Source organism: Dipodomys spectabilis, unplaced genomic scaffold (assembly GCF_019054845.1).
Source record: "Dipodomys spectabilis isolate Male_0828 unplaced genomic scaffold, ASM1905484v1 ptg000051l, whole genome shotgun sequence".
Classification (NCBI taxonomy): domain Eukaryota; kingdom Metazoa; phylum Chordata; class Mammalia; order Rodentia; family Heteromyidae; genus Dipodomys; species Dipodomys spectabilis.
In genome coordinates, this window is record NW_024870728.1 from 7,226,269 (window position 1) to 7,240,265 (window position 13,997).

Consider the following 13,997-nt stretch of genomic DNA (forward strand, 5'->3'; position numbering starts at 1 on the left):
TAGTAGAGTTAATGCTTATCAATAGCTTACAATAAAACTGATTATTGGATTACCATGGAGAACGCTGGTCTTACACATATCAGGGATCAACTAATGTGTTGGAGCAAAATCTCTACTTGCCCCTCAGTTTCTTCTCTGTGAAGGGTTGGGAGTAAACTTAATTCATAGGTTTCATGTCTCTTGAATACGTTTGTAAGTTTGTATGTCAGATATGTGAATTGCATGATTCTCTAAACCTGTTTTGATCCACTGAAGGTTCTACTTAGCCAAACACAGTGGTCGACAGCTCACACTCCAGCATCATATGGGTTCTGCCGATCTTAATGCCACCTTTTATGGTCCAGTTAAAAAGGTAAATGTTAATAGTTTGAACATACTGAGTGAATTAAAATAAATCTATATAACTGATCAGAGATTTGTGTGGGTCTGAGTATTCAGAAGAGCTTATTTTCATTGTGTAAGTTTGAACTTATTCAAAAAAGAATTTCTCTATTTCAAATATTGATGTTTTGGCATTGATTTATTCTAGTCCTTCAGTTGCTAACTTCATCTGAAAATATGAAGATACCAATAGTTTTCCTTAACTAATAAAACAGTAACGATGAGGTAAAACTCAAGATCATGTTGCATAAAATAATATGTAGAATTGATTTGATAGCATAAAAGGCATGAGCCCTTTTTCACAGTCTCTTTAAATCTTTGTTTCTAATGAATCAAAACCAAGAGAATGATGATTTGTCAGACATATAAATATTAGTGGAGTCATAAAAATTATAATGCATAGTGGTTGGTTATTTATTTATTTGCTGGTCCTGGGGCTTGAACTCTGGGCTTAGGCACTTTCCCTGAGCTTCTTTTGCTCAAGGCTAGCACTCTACCACTTGAGTCACAGCACCACTTCTAGTTTTTTGAGTAGTTTATTGTAGATAAAGAGTCTCACAGACTTTCCTGCCCAGGCTGGCTTAGAAATGAAATCCTCAGATCTCTACCTCCTGAGTAGCTAGGATTAGAGGCATGAGCCACTGGCACTTGGTAACAATAATATTTTGTAATACCTAAAATAGTGAGGTTTGCAATAATAGGTTATTGTAATTATTTGGTGTGATTCAGATTAATCATTTGCCATAAAAGTGAAAGCTAATACAAAGCCTTCTAGAAAACCATTTTTAAAAATTACCTAGTTGATTTTAATTTTTGAATCTTTATACATAACATATTACTGTAAAAACAAAGTATTATTGTTGGAAGTATATAAGTATCATAATTTTTTCACTTTGAAATGAGTGAAGTCTTTTACAACTTGCCTGGTAGAAAATTATTTGAGCCAGGCACCACTGGTGGCTCACGCCTGTAATCGAAGGCTGAGATCTGAGGATCTCATTTCAAAGCCAGCCCAGACAAGAAAGTCCATGAAAGTCTCATCTCTAGTAAAACCAGATGTGGCAATGTGGCTCAGGTGATAGAGTGCTAGCCTTGAGCTGAAGAGCTGAGGAATACCACCCAGGCCCAGAATTCAAGCCCCACCACTAACAAAAAAAGAAAAGAAAAAGGAAAAAAAAAAACAAAACAGAATTATTTGACATATTTGACTGGGAATGGGAAGCCCAAAACAGAGACTACAGACAGAACTGGAGTTTTTCTAAATAGCACTTTTGACCATTTCTTTAGAAATAATAGATTTTTCAAACATGCCCTTGTTAATTATTGAGGACCTAAGGCTCCACTTTAAACCTCTTAAGTCATAAAGCAGAAATAGTTTTTAGAATGACATTTTTGGTCATTTATTGCTACTACTGGAAAAGAAATAAAATTGTTAGTGGTATTTCATAAGTGGGTTGTGATTATCATCCCACTGTATACGGTTAAAATAATTTGAGCTTTAAATGTAATGGAATTGTTGATTAGTTACTTATTCAGCTACATTAAAATGTTCACAATGGGAAAAATGAAAACGTCCTAAGCAAAGAATGTGTGTGTGTATGGTAGATAATAGATGCCTTTTCATGTAAGAGTAGTAAAATAGTTTTATTTCAGGGAGTAGGAGGAGGAAGGTTATAGGACTGATTTCTGAAACATTGTTACAGTCACCCTGAGATAATTGTATTTTGTTTCTGTTTTTAAAAAACGCATCAAACAGGAAGATGGATCTGAAGTTGGTGTTGGAGGTGCACAAGTTACTGGCTCTAATACACGGAAGCACATATTGCAAGTCTCCACTTTCCAGATGACCATATTAATGCTCTTTAATAATAGAGAAAAATACACATTTGAGGTATGGGTTTTGACTATGTATATTATTGAGTCCTATCTAGAAAGTCGCTTTTGTTTTTATACAAATTATGTGTGATTGAGTATCAAGAATATTGATTAAGCAAGTGTTAAGTATCTTTCTTGAACATTATTTATAGGACTTTTCAAACTGAGATGGAGTTAATTTTTATCTTCAGTAGCTATTTTTTATAGGTATATTTAATCTTCAGGTTCAGTTAACTGTTTGAGCAATTTGAAAAGTTCAGTGCCACATTTTGAGAAATAATATTTCTGGATTATTGGCCTTGTTTAGAACTTGCAGTCTTGCTAAAAGTACAGAAATACATGAACCAAAATAAAATGGGATGCAGTCTCATTCTTTTCTTGTATCATAACAAAAATAGGGAATTCCCCTTAGTTTAATCTTGTCCCTAACATGGGAAATCTGAAGAAATCAATGGAAAAGATCCATCTTATGATGCTTTCATACCTAATACTGGTATGTAAGTGGATGTGTTCATACATACACATTAATATACTAATACATGCCAGATAAAGATGAATGAAGAAAGTCAAAGGTTACATTTTTGAATTGCTATAGTTAGCTCTGTAAGTGATTGTCATTTTAAAATATCACTTAAAATATTTTTAGTTGTTTGAATATGAATAAATACATAAATCACAAAATGTGCATAATATAATTACATCTTAATAATAACTTCAATAATTACACTTTAATTTTTTGAGATTAACTTCTGTTTGAAATGTTTAACATAGTGGTAAAGTGAGGCCCTGTTGGATCACATTTGTAATCCTAGATATTCCAGAGGTTAAGATTTTAGGATCACAGTTCAAAGCTAGTCTGACAGAAAAGTTCACAAGACTCTATCTTCAGTTAACTGGCAAAAAGGCCAAATTGAATTATGGTTCAAGTTTTGTGTGCCAATACCATGTTGGTACACAAAATACATACCTGCCTATGAACACACATACACGTAAGTACATAAGCGCACAAATACATAGTTACAGATGCACAGGTTATTTGAGGCAAAGGAATGTGCATGATCTCTGAAATTTATATTTCTCTGAGTCCTGACTTAAAGTCAGTCACAGAGGACTGCAATTCTCTGGTTGTACTATCAACTTGAGAAGAAAATTGTGAATTAAAAACTGCATGGTGGGGCTGGGAAGGTGGCTCAGTGGTAGAGTGCTTGCCTTGCATGCATGAGGCCCTGGGTTCGATTCCTCAGCACCAGATAAGCAGAAAAAGCGAGAAGTGGCACTGTGACTCAGGTGGTAGAGCGCTAACCTTGAGCTGAAAAGCTGTGGGACATGCCCAGGCCCAGAGTTCCAGCTCCACGACCAACAAAGAAAAACCAAAAAACTGCATGGCATTTTATCCCAAACTGCTTCCCTTTTTCTTTTTGTTGGTGTATGTTATTCATACCCTAAAGTTCTCATCTGGACTTCAAAGCAGATTTCTTAATAGTTTATTGTTTTATTTTACTTTTCAGGTATTGAGGTTGTTTATTTCATCACACAGACAGTAGATATAGTCAATTTAGATTCTAAATTTTGATTTTCTGATAGAAGGCCTGAGCTCATTTGTTTCTACAAACGTATATTGCTAAGCCAAGTAGTAGTGTGAAAAGGCTTGGAAAATAGTAAACTATTTGGAAAAGTGGTTAACAGTGCATTTTTACCTAATTCTGAAGCAAGTTCCTAGTATTGTCTTCAAGGTAACAATTTTAGAGTAGTAATTGTGTTTTCTGAAGCAAAAAATTTTATGTATCTTTAAAAATATTAAGCATTTTTCTATTCATTTTTCTATTCAGATAATCAGATTTTAGTGCCAACTCAATATTCAGAGCATTCTTTGTTGTAAATTATTTAATGTGATTCCCTCTCTTTAGCCACTGCTTGATCAATTTACTTGCTAGTTAATTATAATCTTTCAGAAAGTCTAATTATGTCAATCTGGTGATCTTTCAGGAAATTCAACAGGAGACAGATATCCCTGAAAGAGAGCTTGTTAGAGCCCTACAATCCCTCGCATGTGGCAAACCAACCCAGCGGGTTCTTACGAAAGAACCCAAGTCCAAGGAAATAGAAAATGGTCATATATTCACAGTTAATGATCAGTTCACATCCAAACTACACAGAGTCAAGATTCAAACAGGTATCTGAAATTATTTTTCTCTCTGAAAAATTATATTTTTTTCTGTAGAAAAAATGATGTGTTGGATTTCTTTCCTTAAAAAGTGCTGCTTTTTGTTATAACAAAGGGAATGCTCATGGTGCTGCCTGACACTTAGGCGTGAGAAGTAAAGCAGCTTTCCTTGATGTTTCTGCTGGCACATGCCGCTGAGTCCAAGTGTGGTAAAAGTGATTCATAGTGGGAACGTGGTACTCCATGTGTTCTTCAGCAAATGAAACACAATTTTAAGAGCATGTTAGGACTTACAAGGTAATTTTTCTTCATGGAAGCTAACTTTTACTACACTTGATCTTACACAAAGGGTTGAGAGGCAATGGAACTTACTTTCTAAAGCAGTTCTACAGATTTTTCAGAGTTGAGTTACCTACATGAAGTTTTATCTTTAGATGTAGTATCTTACATTTTGATATTAGAAATTATCTTTCTGACTTAAAAACAAATGACACTGTTTTGAATAATTTTTAACAGTTTTTGCATAGCCTTTTGACACAAAATACCATTACATATGTAACAATGCAAGATTTGTGTTTTCTGTGTATTTAAATAGAAAAGCACTCTTGCAGATATTAAAAATTAATGCATTTTGCTGCTTGGCTTAACTAGTAATAGTACTGCTAACTCCTCCATTATAGCTAATATATCCGTATAATAAAATGCTTTAAATATGTTTAAATTTTACTTGTACATTAAGAAATAGTAAAGATTATCTCATTGTTAATATACATTGACTCAAGAACTTTATAGATACACTTTTAATTTGTTTTCCTTTCTGACCTCCAGTTCTTTCTGTGTGCTTAGTGTACTGGAGTGCTGTCTGTTCAAGCCTTGACTCCTTGTCTCATAGGTACAAAACATAGCATTTTAAACTTAATCCACCCAGATTGGCCCATGTCATTGTGATATATTTGAATGTTAACAATGAAACTGTTAACATGTATGACAGAATTAAGCTTATTTTTTTCCCTTCATTGAAAGACATGGGACTATAGATTTGGGAAATGTGTTTTAGATTTCAGGGCTTACTTATCTTACATTTGGAGTGAATATAGATCAGAAATGCCTACTTTCACCTTGCTTTACTATAAGTAATGTCCCCCATTAATATTATCAGGATCAATACTACCAAAAATTAGTGTCTGTGAATTTTTAGTTTTTATTGTTGAGTTCATACATCCTTTATGTGTATGTGTGTGTGTGTATGTGCGTGTGTGTGTGTGTGTGTGTTGTATGTGCCTATGATAGTTTACTATGTCTCAACCCTAGCTGGGCATTGATGGCTCACATCTATAATCCTAGCTACTCAGGAGACTGTTTTCTAAGGATCAAGATTCAAAGCCAGCCTGGGCAGAGAGGGCCATAAGACTCTTATCTCTAGTCCAATTAACCACCTAAAAAAATGGAAATGGAACTGTGGCTCAAAATGGTAGAGCACTAGCCTTAGGCAAAAGAACTCAGGGACAGTTCAGGCTGAACTCAAATCTCCTAAAAAAAAAAGAAAAAAAAAAATAGAGAGATACAATGCTATAATGAAGGACTTGACTACATAGGTTCTCTTACAGTTCTTTTCAGTGATAAAATTGTGCCCCCCCCCCCCAAAAAAAATGCTTTTCATTTGAAGGATGGTTTTTAGGTGATATTGGCTCATAAATTTTAAGTGAAAACGTTCCTTCATTGGTAAATATTACAACCAATTTCTTAAATAAGCAGCATGAGCAAATAACTCAAATGTATTTATACTGCTTTTACCTTAAATTGCAACAGGTTTTTTAAAGCAATTTTTGAGAACAATTAGATTCCTGGTAATCCTCAGCATTCCCATAGTTGGCCATTGTCTCCATTCCTACTTCCCTTTCAAGCCTGCTGCTCCCAGGGTATAATTCCAGCACTGTGCAGAGGAGTTTAAATATTAGTTTTTTTCTCCAGATTTCTATTTTTTTCTCCCTAATTTCAAACCCATTAAAGCATTTCCACATGAGCCTTCCCCCTGCTTCTCCCTTACCATATGTGTATCATTATTTATTTGTAGGTATGTATGTAGATACATAGATATGTTGGTTACAACAGTTGAAAGTAATGAAGTATAAACATCTTAACACTTTGCTAATACTTCAACACATACCTCCTTAGACTAAGATATCACAGTAATTAATAGTCTCTCAGGAAAATTAACAATCTTCCATTACCTGTATGCCACAAATATTTAGTTAAATAGTTAAATACATTTCAGCTGTTTCAATATTCTTTCTGTTTTACTTTGTAGATCCATGATCCTATGAAGGTTTCCACATTACAGGTTTTTTGGTGGGGTTTTTTGTTTTGTTTTGTTTTGTTGTCGGTTATAGGGCTTGAACTACTGGGCCTGGGCACTGTCAAGGCTAGCACTCTACCACTTGAGCCACAGCACCACTTCCGGTTTTCTGGTGTTTAATTGGAGATAAGCGTCTCACGGACTTTCCGGCCCAGGCTTTGAACCGCGATCCTCAGATCTCAACCTCCTGAGTAGCTAGGATTACAGGCGTGAGCTACCAGCGCCCGGCTTACAGTTTATTTTTATTTTCTTTACTTCCATTAAATTTATGCTATAACTTTTTCACAGAATATTGATTGTTTTGAAGAAAACCTTTTTTTTTTGTTTAGACTATTTTCATCTGATGTGTTCTTTTTTCTAAGATAACTGATTATCTTATCAGAGGTTTACCAGAAGTACTATTCCTCCCCACCCCCACCTCCCACTTCCTGGGTGAACTTTGGGCCTGGGTACTATCTCTGACCTCCTCCCCACTCCTCCTCTCCCCCCTCACCCCCCCAAGGCAAAACACAGATCCACAACCAGCTTTTTGGGTGGTTAACTGGAGATAAGAATCTCATGGACTTCCCATTTAGGCTGGCTTTGAACCATAGTCTTCAGACCTCAGCATCCTGAGTAGCTAAGATCAAAGGCATGAGGCACCATTACCTGACTAAAAGTCCTATTCTTAACAAAAGGACTCTTTAATTAGAAAGAGCTGAATGGTTATGCATACCAGAATGATATTCTAAGTCTATGTCTGCTAATCTTATGGCTTAGATATGTGCCTAGGTTTAAGTCAGCAAAGTTCTAGGTACTTACTTTTTTGTAATCTTCTAGTTTCTATTACCAGAAGCATTACAAATACCTTCTTTTGTGAGCACATAACACACGGAAGTTACCAGTTTTCTTTGTCTACCACTCCAGTTAGAGCAAAGTTGTAAAAGAAAGGGTCTCCTATATTTTATCCTGTAGTAGTTACTTTGCAGATTATAGGGCAGACTATCCTAGAGACTGGAGTACGGTATATGTGTGTGATGATGATGCTGTTACTAGGTTTTGGCAGGAGGTGTAGGTGAATTACTTAACTATTTTTGTTCCTAATCTTTGTGGGACTTTTCAGTTGTTTGTTTAGATGACAAACTCTTGACAATACTTTCCTCAACTTGATGTCTTAGAGTTAGCATTCATTAAACACAGTTACTTACCTATCTGAGCTACTTATGGTGAAATATAACTTGGAGTCGTGGTGGTAAAATACTCCGTGACCAATTGAATGCCATGAAGAAGCCACAAGCAATTCAAAAGTATATTTATTTTATATATTTATTTATTGTATTAATTATGCATTTATTTTCTTTATATATTTTTATATTTATATTATATATTGATAATTATATTTTACTACTGAAAATATCCAGCTACCATTACTGAATTTTTAAAAATTAAGTTCATATTACTATTTATTGAAACAAATTCCAGGAAATCATAGCATGGATTTTTTGATGATGATGGTCATGATAATGGTGTTTGTTTTTGCTTTTGGTTGTTGTTTTGTTTGTTCCTTTTTATATTGTTTGAAGGGCAAAGGGGGAAGTGCAAAACAAATTGACTTTGTTAGCTATTTTACTTTCTTGTTAAGTTTTCATGTAAACTATTTTTTCCCATCATACTTATGGTAAATGCCTTTATTTCTGTTTTAGTTGCTGCCAAACAAGGTGAATCTGACCCAGAAAGGAAAGAAACGAGGCAGAAAGTAGATGATGACAGAAAGCATGAGATAGAAGCTGCTATAGTGAGGATAATGAAATCTAGAAAGAAGATGCAACACAATGTGTTAGTAGCAGAGGTAAGCATGCTGAAAAGACTGATTAGTACTGAAAAGGCAAAATAGCATTAAGGAAGTAATCAGTTCATTGGAACTCATCACATACACTTCACAGATAAACCAAGACACTCATTTGATAGTCTGCATACTATAAGAACTTAAGGTATTCATAATGAAAATGCTAGGAATATGGTCATGTGAAGAATAAAGAAGAATTTCACTGCTATTTAAAAATCTTGGTGTAAACTAATGTACATGTATTTCTGAAAATTAGTACTGGTTACCGCTTATTAAGTACTTCATTTCACATATTAAGAGGAGAAGACCATGAGCCACATTGACATAGTCAGCTAAGAGATGAATAGAAGAGAAAAAATGAGACAGGAATTGAGTTGTTCAGATTTCTGGCCTAAGTGACTAAAGTCTCTTAACACTTGAGAGTTATATATGTTTATAGTCTGGATATCAGTTAATATTTTCGTGTATACTTGACATTATTATACGTTAACATAACAGGAGAGGTATCAATTACATACTGATTGAATGTTGGGGTTGGAGAATGAGGATTAGAAGTGAATTTAACCAGCCGCTAGTAGTTCACACCTGTAATCATGGCTACTCAGGAGGCTGAGATCTGAGGATCACAGTTCAAAGCCAGCCTGAGTAGGAAAGTCCGTGAGACTCTTACCTCCAATTAACCACCAGAAAACTGGAAGTGCACTGTGGCTTAAGTGGTAGAATGCTAGCCTTGAGCTGAAGAGCTCAGAGACAGTGCCCAGGCCTAGAGTTCAAGCCATCCATGATGGGGCTTGAAATAAATAAAAAAATAAATAAAAGTGAATTTACATATGTGCATCTGATCATTTAACTATATAGGAATTTAGTTAACCATTGGGTTAAGTTAAATTTTCAGGGATAGCATGTTCCTTACGACATAAGGAACAATGATAATAGCAAATGGCATTGCCTTTTGAGCAATGGATTTCAAGATACACTTTTTGGCCCAGCTGCACTAAATCACTTGTAAACTTTTAAAATACAGATTCTAAATTTATAACCCAGCTCTGTTAAATCAGAAACCTTAGGGCTAGGGCACAACAATCTGCTTTTAACTAAACATTCTAGGTTATTCTGAAACCTGTTCAAACTTGAGAACACTGCCAAAGAATCAATAAGAAGGATAATATCCTGGGCAGAAGAGAATTGCAAGGAGTTGGGTGGTTAGTAATTTGAAAGAAAAAAAAAAGAACATGAAAGATTAAAGTGAATGAGAACTTGAGACAGATCATCAGTTAGATTATTAGATAACTTACCCAGACAGTTGAAGCCTTGGGAAGTAAATGAGGTGAAAGTAAGGACAGAGAACAGCAATATGGTTAAGTGGTAAGTTAGTGATAAGTAGGGGCTTCTGGACTTTCTTATTCCCCTAAATAGGAGGATATTAAAGCTGTTTATATGCTAAGGATAAAAGAAGGGGATGCTTAAAAAACAAAAGGAATGAAAGAAGAATGAGAAGATACCAACATCTGGGAAAAGAAAGGTGACAATTGGACAGGAATGCGAGTGGTAGACAGTTTTAATGGATATTACTGAACGTACCTCTTCCTAAGAGGGCAAGGCAGGTGTCAACATTGTGTGCTAAGCTGCTGATAAACATAAATATGGAAGCGGGGGTGGGGGAGGACCCCTGGCCGGGAAGGGATTTGAGGGATGTCAAATTGGTCTCTCCTCTGTGTAAAACAGGATGTGAGATTGTCAGGCACAGCACTTAAAGAGCTTAAGGAGCTTGGAAATTGGAAATAGTATCTCTCAAAGAGTGATGCTCAAGAACTTTGCATCTACTATAAGTTTGTGTTAAGCAGTCATTTCCAGAGTTTGGCCAACCTTTTTGTAAATGGCCGGCTGTGGAATGAAAGCAGATACAGACAACACATGATAAATGTGCGTTGCATCTTTCAATGAAACTTTCCAAAAATTAAGCGTGTTTGCACTCTGACTGCAGTGTGTTGATTTCTGATCTATACAGACAGAAATCAGCTTTACTCAGCAGGGACTCCAGTACATTTAACGTGAAATAGTAGGTACAGAATGTGTATTGGATCAAAGGGTGTTTGTGGAATAGGAATCAAGCACATTAACTGTAGCCAAGGTGGTCTAGAATACAACCTAGTCTAGCTGTAAGGAAGGAGCAAAGGTCTAAGAAAGCAGTACATAGCCTGGAAGAAAACAGTGTTAAGAATGAGGAATTCCACTGGACTAAGAGCAAGTTTTGATACTAGAAGAGTAATCCTCTAGAAGGATGATAACTTTGGTATACAGACTAAAGTGTTACTTAGTTTCAGAAATTCAAAGATTTCAGGGCTGGGAAGGTGGCTCAGTGGTAGAGCGCTTGCCTTGCATGCATGAGGCCCTGGGTTTGATTCCTCAGCACCACAAAAGCAGAAAAAGCTGGAAGTGATGCTGTGGCTCAAGTGGTAGAGTGCTAGCCTTGAGCTGAAGAGCTGAGGGACAGCGCCCAGGCCCAGAGTTCAGGCCCCACAAACGGACCCAAAAAGGGAAAAAAAAAAAAAAAAAAAAAAACTAGCTTATGGGATGGATGGATGGGTAGATGGATGGATTATGTACAAGAGAAGCCGATTATTTTGAGGTCCACAAAGGTTTAGATTCATCTCTGCTAGCTCTGTCATTTATTACTTGTTCATGTTTCTCCTGCCTTATTTTCCTCCTTTATTAAATAAGACAGCCTACTTTGTGGGGTAAAGAGAATTAAATAATACAGAATTATTGACACATAATGCATAGGCAGTTTGCTGGTGGTTATACCATCATGTCAGTTCTGTGAACTGGGAGAATAACCAAAATGTCAGTAGATACATTATCAAAATGATTAAATTCTACAGTGGTAGATTATACTAAAATAGTCGAACTAATTCAATTACTAATCTACTTTCATCTTTCACATTCTGATACAAGGGAGTATGTTCTTATCCAGACATTACATTTTCAACTAAAACCTTTTTACATTTTCTATACTTTTAATTCACTAATAACATCCCTAAAGTTTGACAGAATAAATTGCTGTGTGTTTATATGGAAATGTTATAGTTGAAGAAATTTTTCCGGTAAGAATTAGTCTGTGTGCCCCCCCCTTTTTTTTTTAGGTAACTCAGCAGTTAAAGGCTCGATTCTTACCAAGTCCAGTTGTTATTAAGAAACGTATTGAAGGACTTATTGAGAGAGAATATTTGGCACGAACACCTGAGGATCGCAAAGTATACACATACGTAGCATAAAATGCGTTCAGAAATTCAATTAATTCTTGGACTGTACTCTTCGCATGGACTGGGAAGTTCTTTTAAATCATTAATATTAAGACGACCATCTCTTCTATTAAATTGCAGTACATGTTCTAGACCATTCAGATCAAGTCTTTACTCCCTTTGAGAGTTTTCAACATCAATTGATTGAGCTTCAGGCTTTTCAACGTTTATCCCTGTAGAGATCATCTTTACAGTTCCTCGGGAAAATGTGAATGTGCCGCGTTCTGTTCTCAATACTGTGTGAAAGCAGGAAAAAATAAAACAAAAATTTAGAAAATACAGCTCATTAAAATAAAATTGTTGGATTTCATTCCCCAGGTCTTCAGTGTTGATGTAACTGTGTTTCTGTAGTGTTGCTTATTAGCACTTTGCTCATTGTGTAAGTTGGGTAACAGAAACGACAAAAGAGATACAAATTCCTAGTTATCTTGCTCTGCTTATGATGTTTCTTTAGCTAGTCTTGTTTAATTTAAAGGTTTGATTAAATATATACAAAGACCCACGCATTCGATTTGAGCATGCTTTATCCTCCACTTGCACTAACTAATCTTATAGCCTTATGACCAAGAACTTTTGTTTTGGGCTCAGTACATACTCTGATTTGGTTTTTCCCTATTGTAATTTGAGATTTCCCAAATGAAGTCTTACAATGATTAGGTTTTGTTCTGAGTTATTTCTAGAGAAAGAAAATATTTTAGTATGTATAAATTGTACAATAATTTTTTGCTGTTGTACTTAACTGCTAATAGTGGATTGTATAGGGTGGTGTTTTCATTTATTATAGCAAAGAATAAATGAATTTAGGATACACATACCCACTAATTCAAGTATGTCAGAGCACAAGTTGGCAGCTGGTTATATTTAATTCAGCCCCTTTGAAAAGCACATATAGTCTACACATTGTCCATAAATATCTAAGGTCCCTCCCCATACACAGTTTAAATATATATTTTGGTGAAGCTGTGGTACATTATTAATTTTCTGTTTCAAAATGCAGTCTAAAGATGCAATAAATATGATTACCTTGATAGTTTTAATGAAATCTTCCGTTCTTGCAGCTGTGTTTTGGGAAGTGATTGAGCAATATTTTTCAGACCTGATGATTCTTGTCCTCTGACGAGTCATCGTTCCATGTTTTCGAAGATGTGCTTTGTGCTGAAGATTCATGTTGTTCTGTGCTTCCAACTGTCACCAATGTTTTTTTACCTGATTGATCTGCCAAGGATTTTAGTTTGCTTTCACTTCAGAGTATTTTTATCTTAAATTTTATTTAATTTTGTTTCATTTTTGTTCTTGTAAGACAATGTTTCAGATATGTAATTGGGGCAAACCACTATAGTCTTCTGTTAGATAGAAAAATGAAATGTTACTAATAAGTTAAAATAGCCAACCCTCCATTGACTATCAATGCTGTTGATACATTTATTAGAATGTATGTTTCAGACAATGGTTTCTGTTGAAATTTATGGTAAAGTTACAACAACTGAATTCTAATATGGATTAAAAGCTCCACATAAATATTTTCCCCCATGCGTCTTGGATTATAATTTTCCTTTTAGATTTGCTAATATGCTTTTATTGAATACAACTTTGCCTTCATCTGTATTATAAAATTATAAGCTTTATGCTCTCAGCCTCTGCATTTTCCACATTTATATCATGCAATTAAGATACCAATGAAAAATGTCAGACATTACTTCCCATGACATTTAACCATGCCTGAGTGATACCATGAACAGTGAAGAGCTTTGCTCTGTGCCCTTAAGGGAATGTATACTAAAGATTAGTATTTTGTGTTTGAGAAACTTTATTTTTCTTAATTCTCAGTTGGATGATGCATTAACAACTTGGGAAATGATAGAGCTCAGACTGTCAAGTTAATGAACACAGAAGATGTAAAATGTTTAATTACTGTATTGGACATCTCCTAAGTGAGACTAAAATAAGAACTCAAAAGTGCCAATGTAAACCATTAAAAATCATTAAGTTACCATATACTGGTGGCTCATGCCTGTAATGCCAGCTAATCAAGTGACTGAGATCCAGAATATCAAGGTTCAAAGCCAGCCTGAGCAAAAAAGTGTAAGACTATCT

The 13,997-nt window shown here is 35.2% G+C and overlaps 1 protein-coding gene across 2 annotated transcripts in view; it reads left to right on the top strand.

The window, feature by feature from the left end:
- Cul3 (cullin 3) overlaps nt 1-13,435 on the top strand; it is an 82,452-nt gene extending 69,017 nt beyond the window's left edge. For both annotated transcript variants that reach the window (XM_042678993.1, XM_042678994.1), the window contains exons 12-16: nt 256-352; nt 2,138-2,272; nt 4,243-4,429; nt 8,459-8,604; nt 11,745-13,435. In XM_042678993.1, coding sequence (XP_042534927.1) covers nt 256-352; nt 2,138-2,272; nt 4,243-4,429; nt 8,459-8,604; nt 11,745-11,876 — 697 coding nt within the window. In that variant the 3' untranslated portion in view covers nt 11,877-13,435. The remainder of the gene's footprint in view (nt 1-255; nt 353-2,137; nt 2,273-4,242; nt 4,430-8,458; nt 8,605-11,744) is intronic.
- The last annotated feature ends 562 nt before the right edge of the window (nt 13,436-13,997 follow it).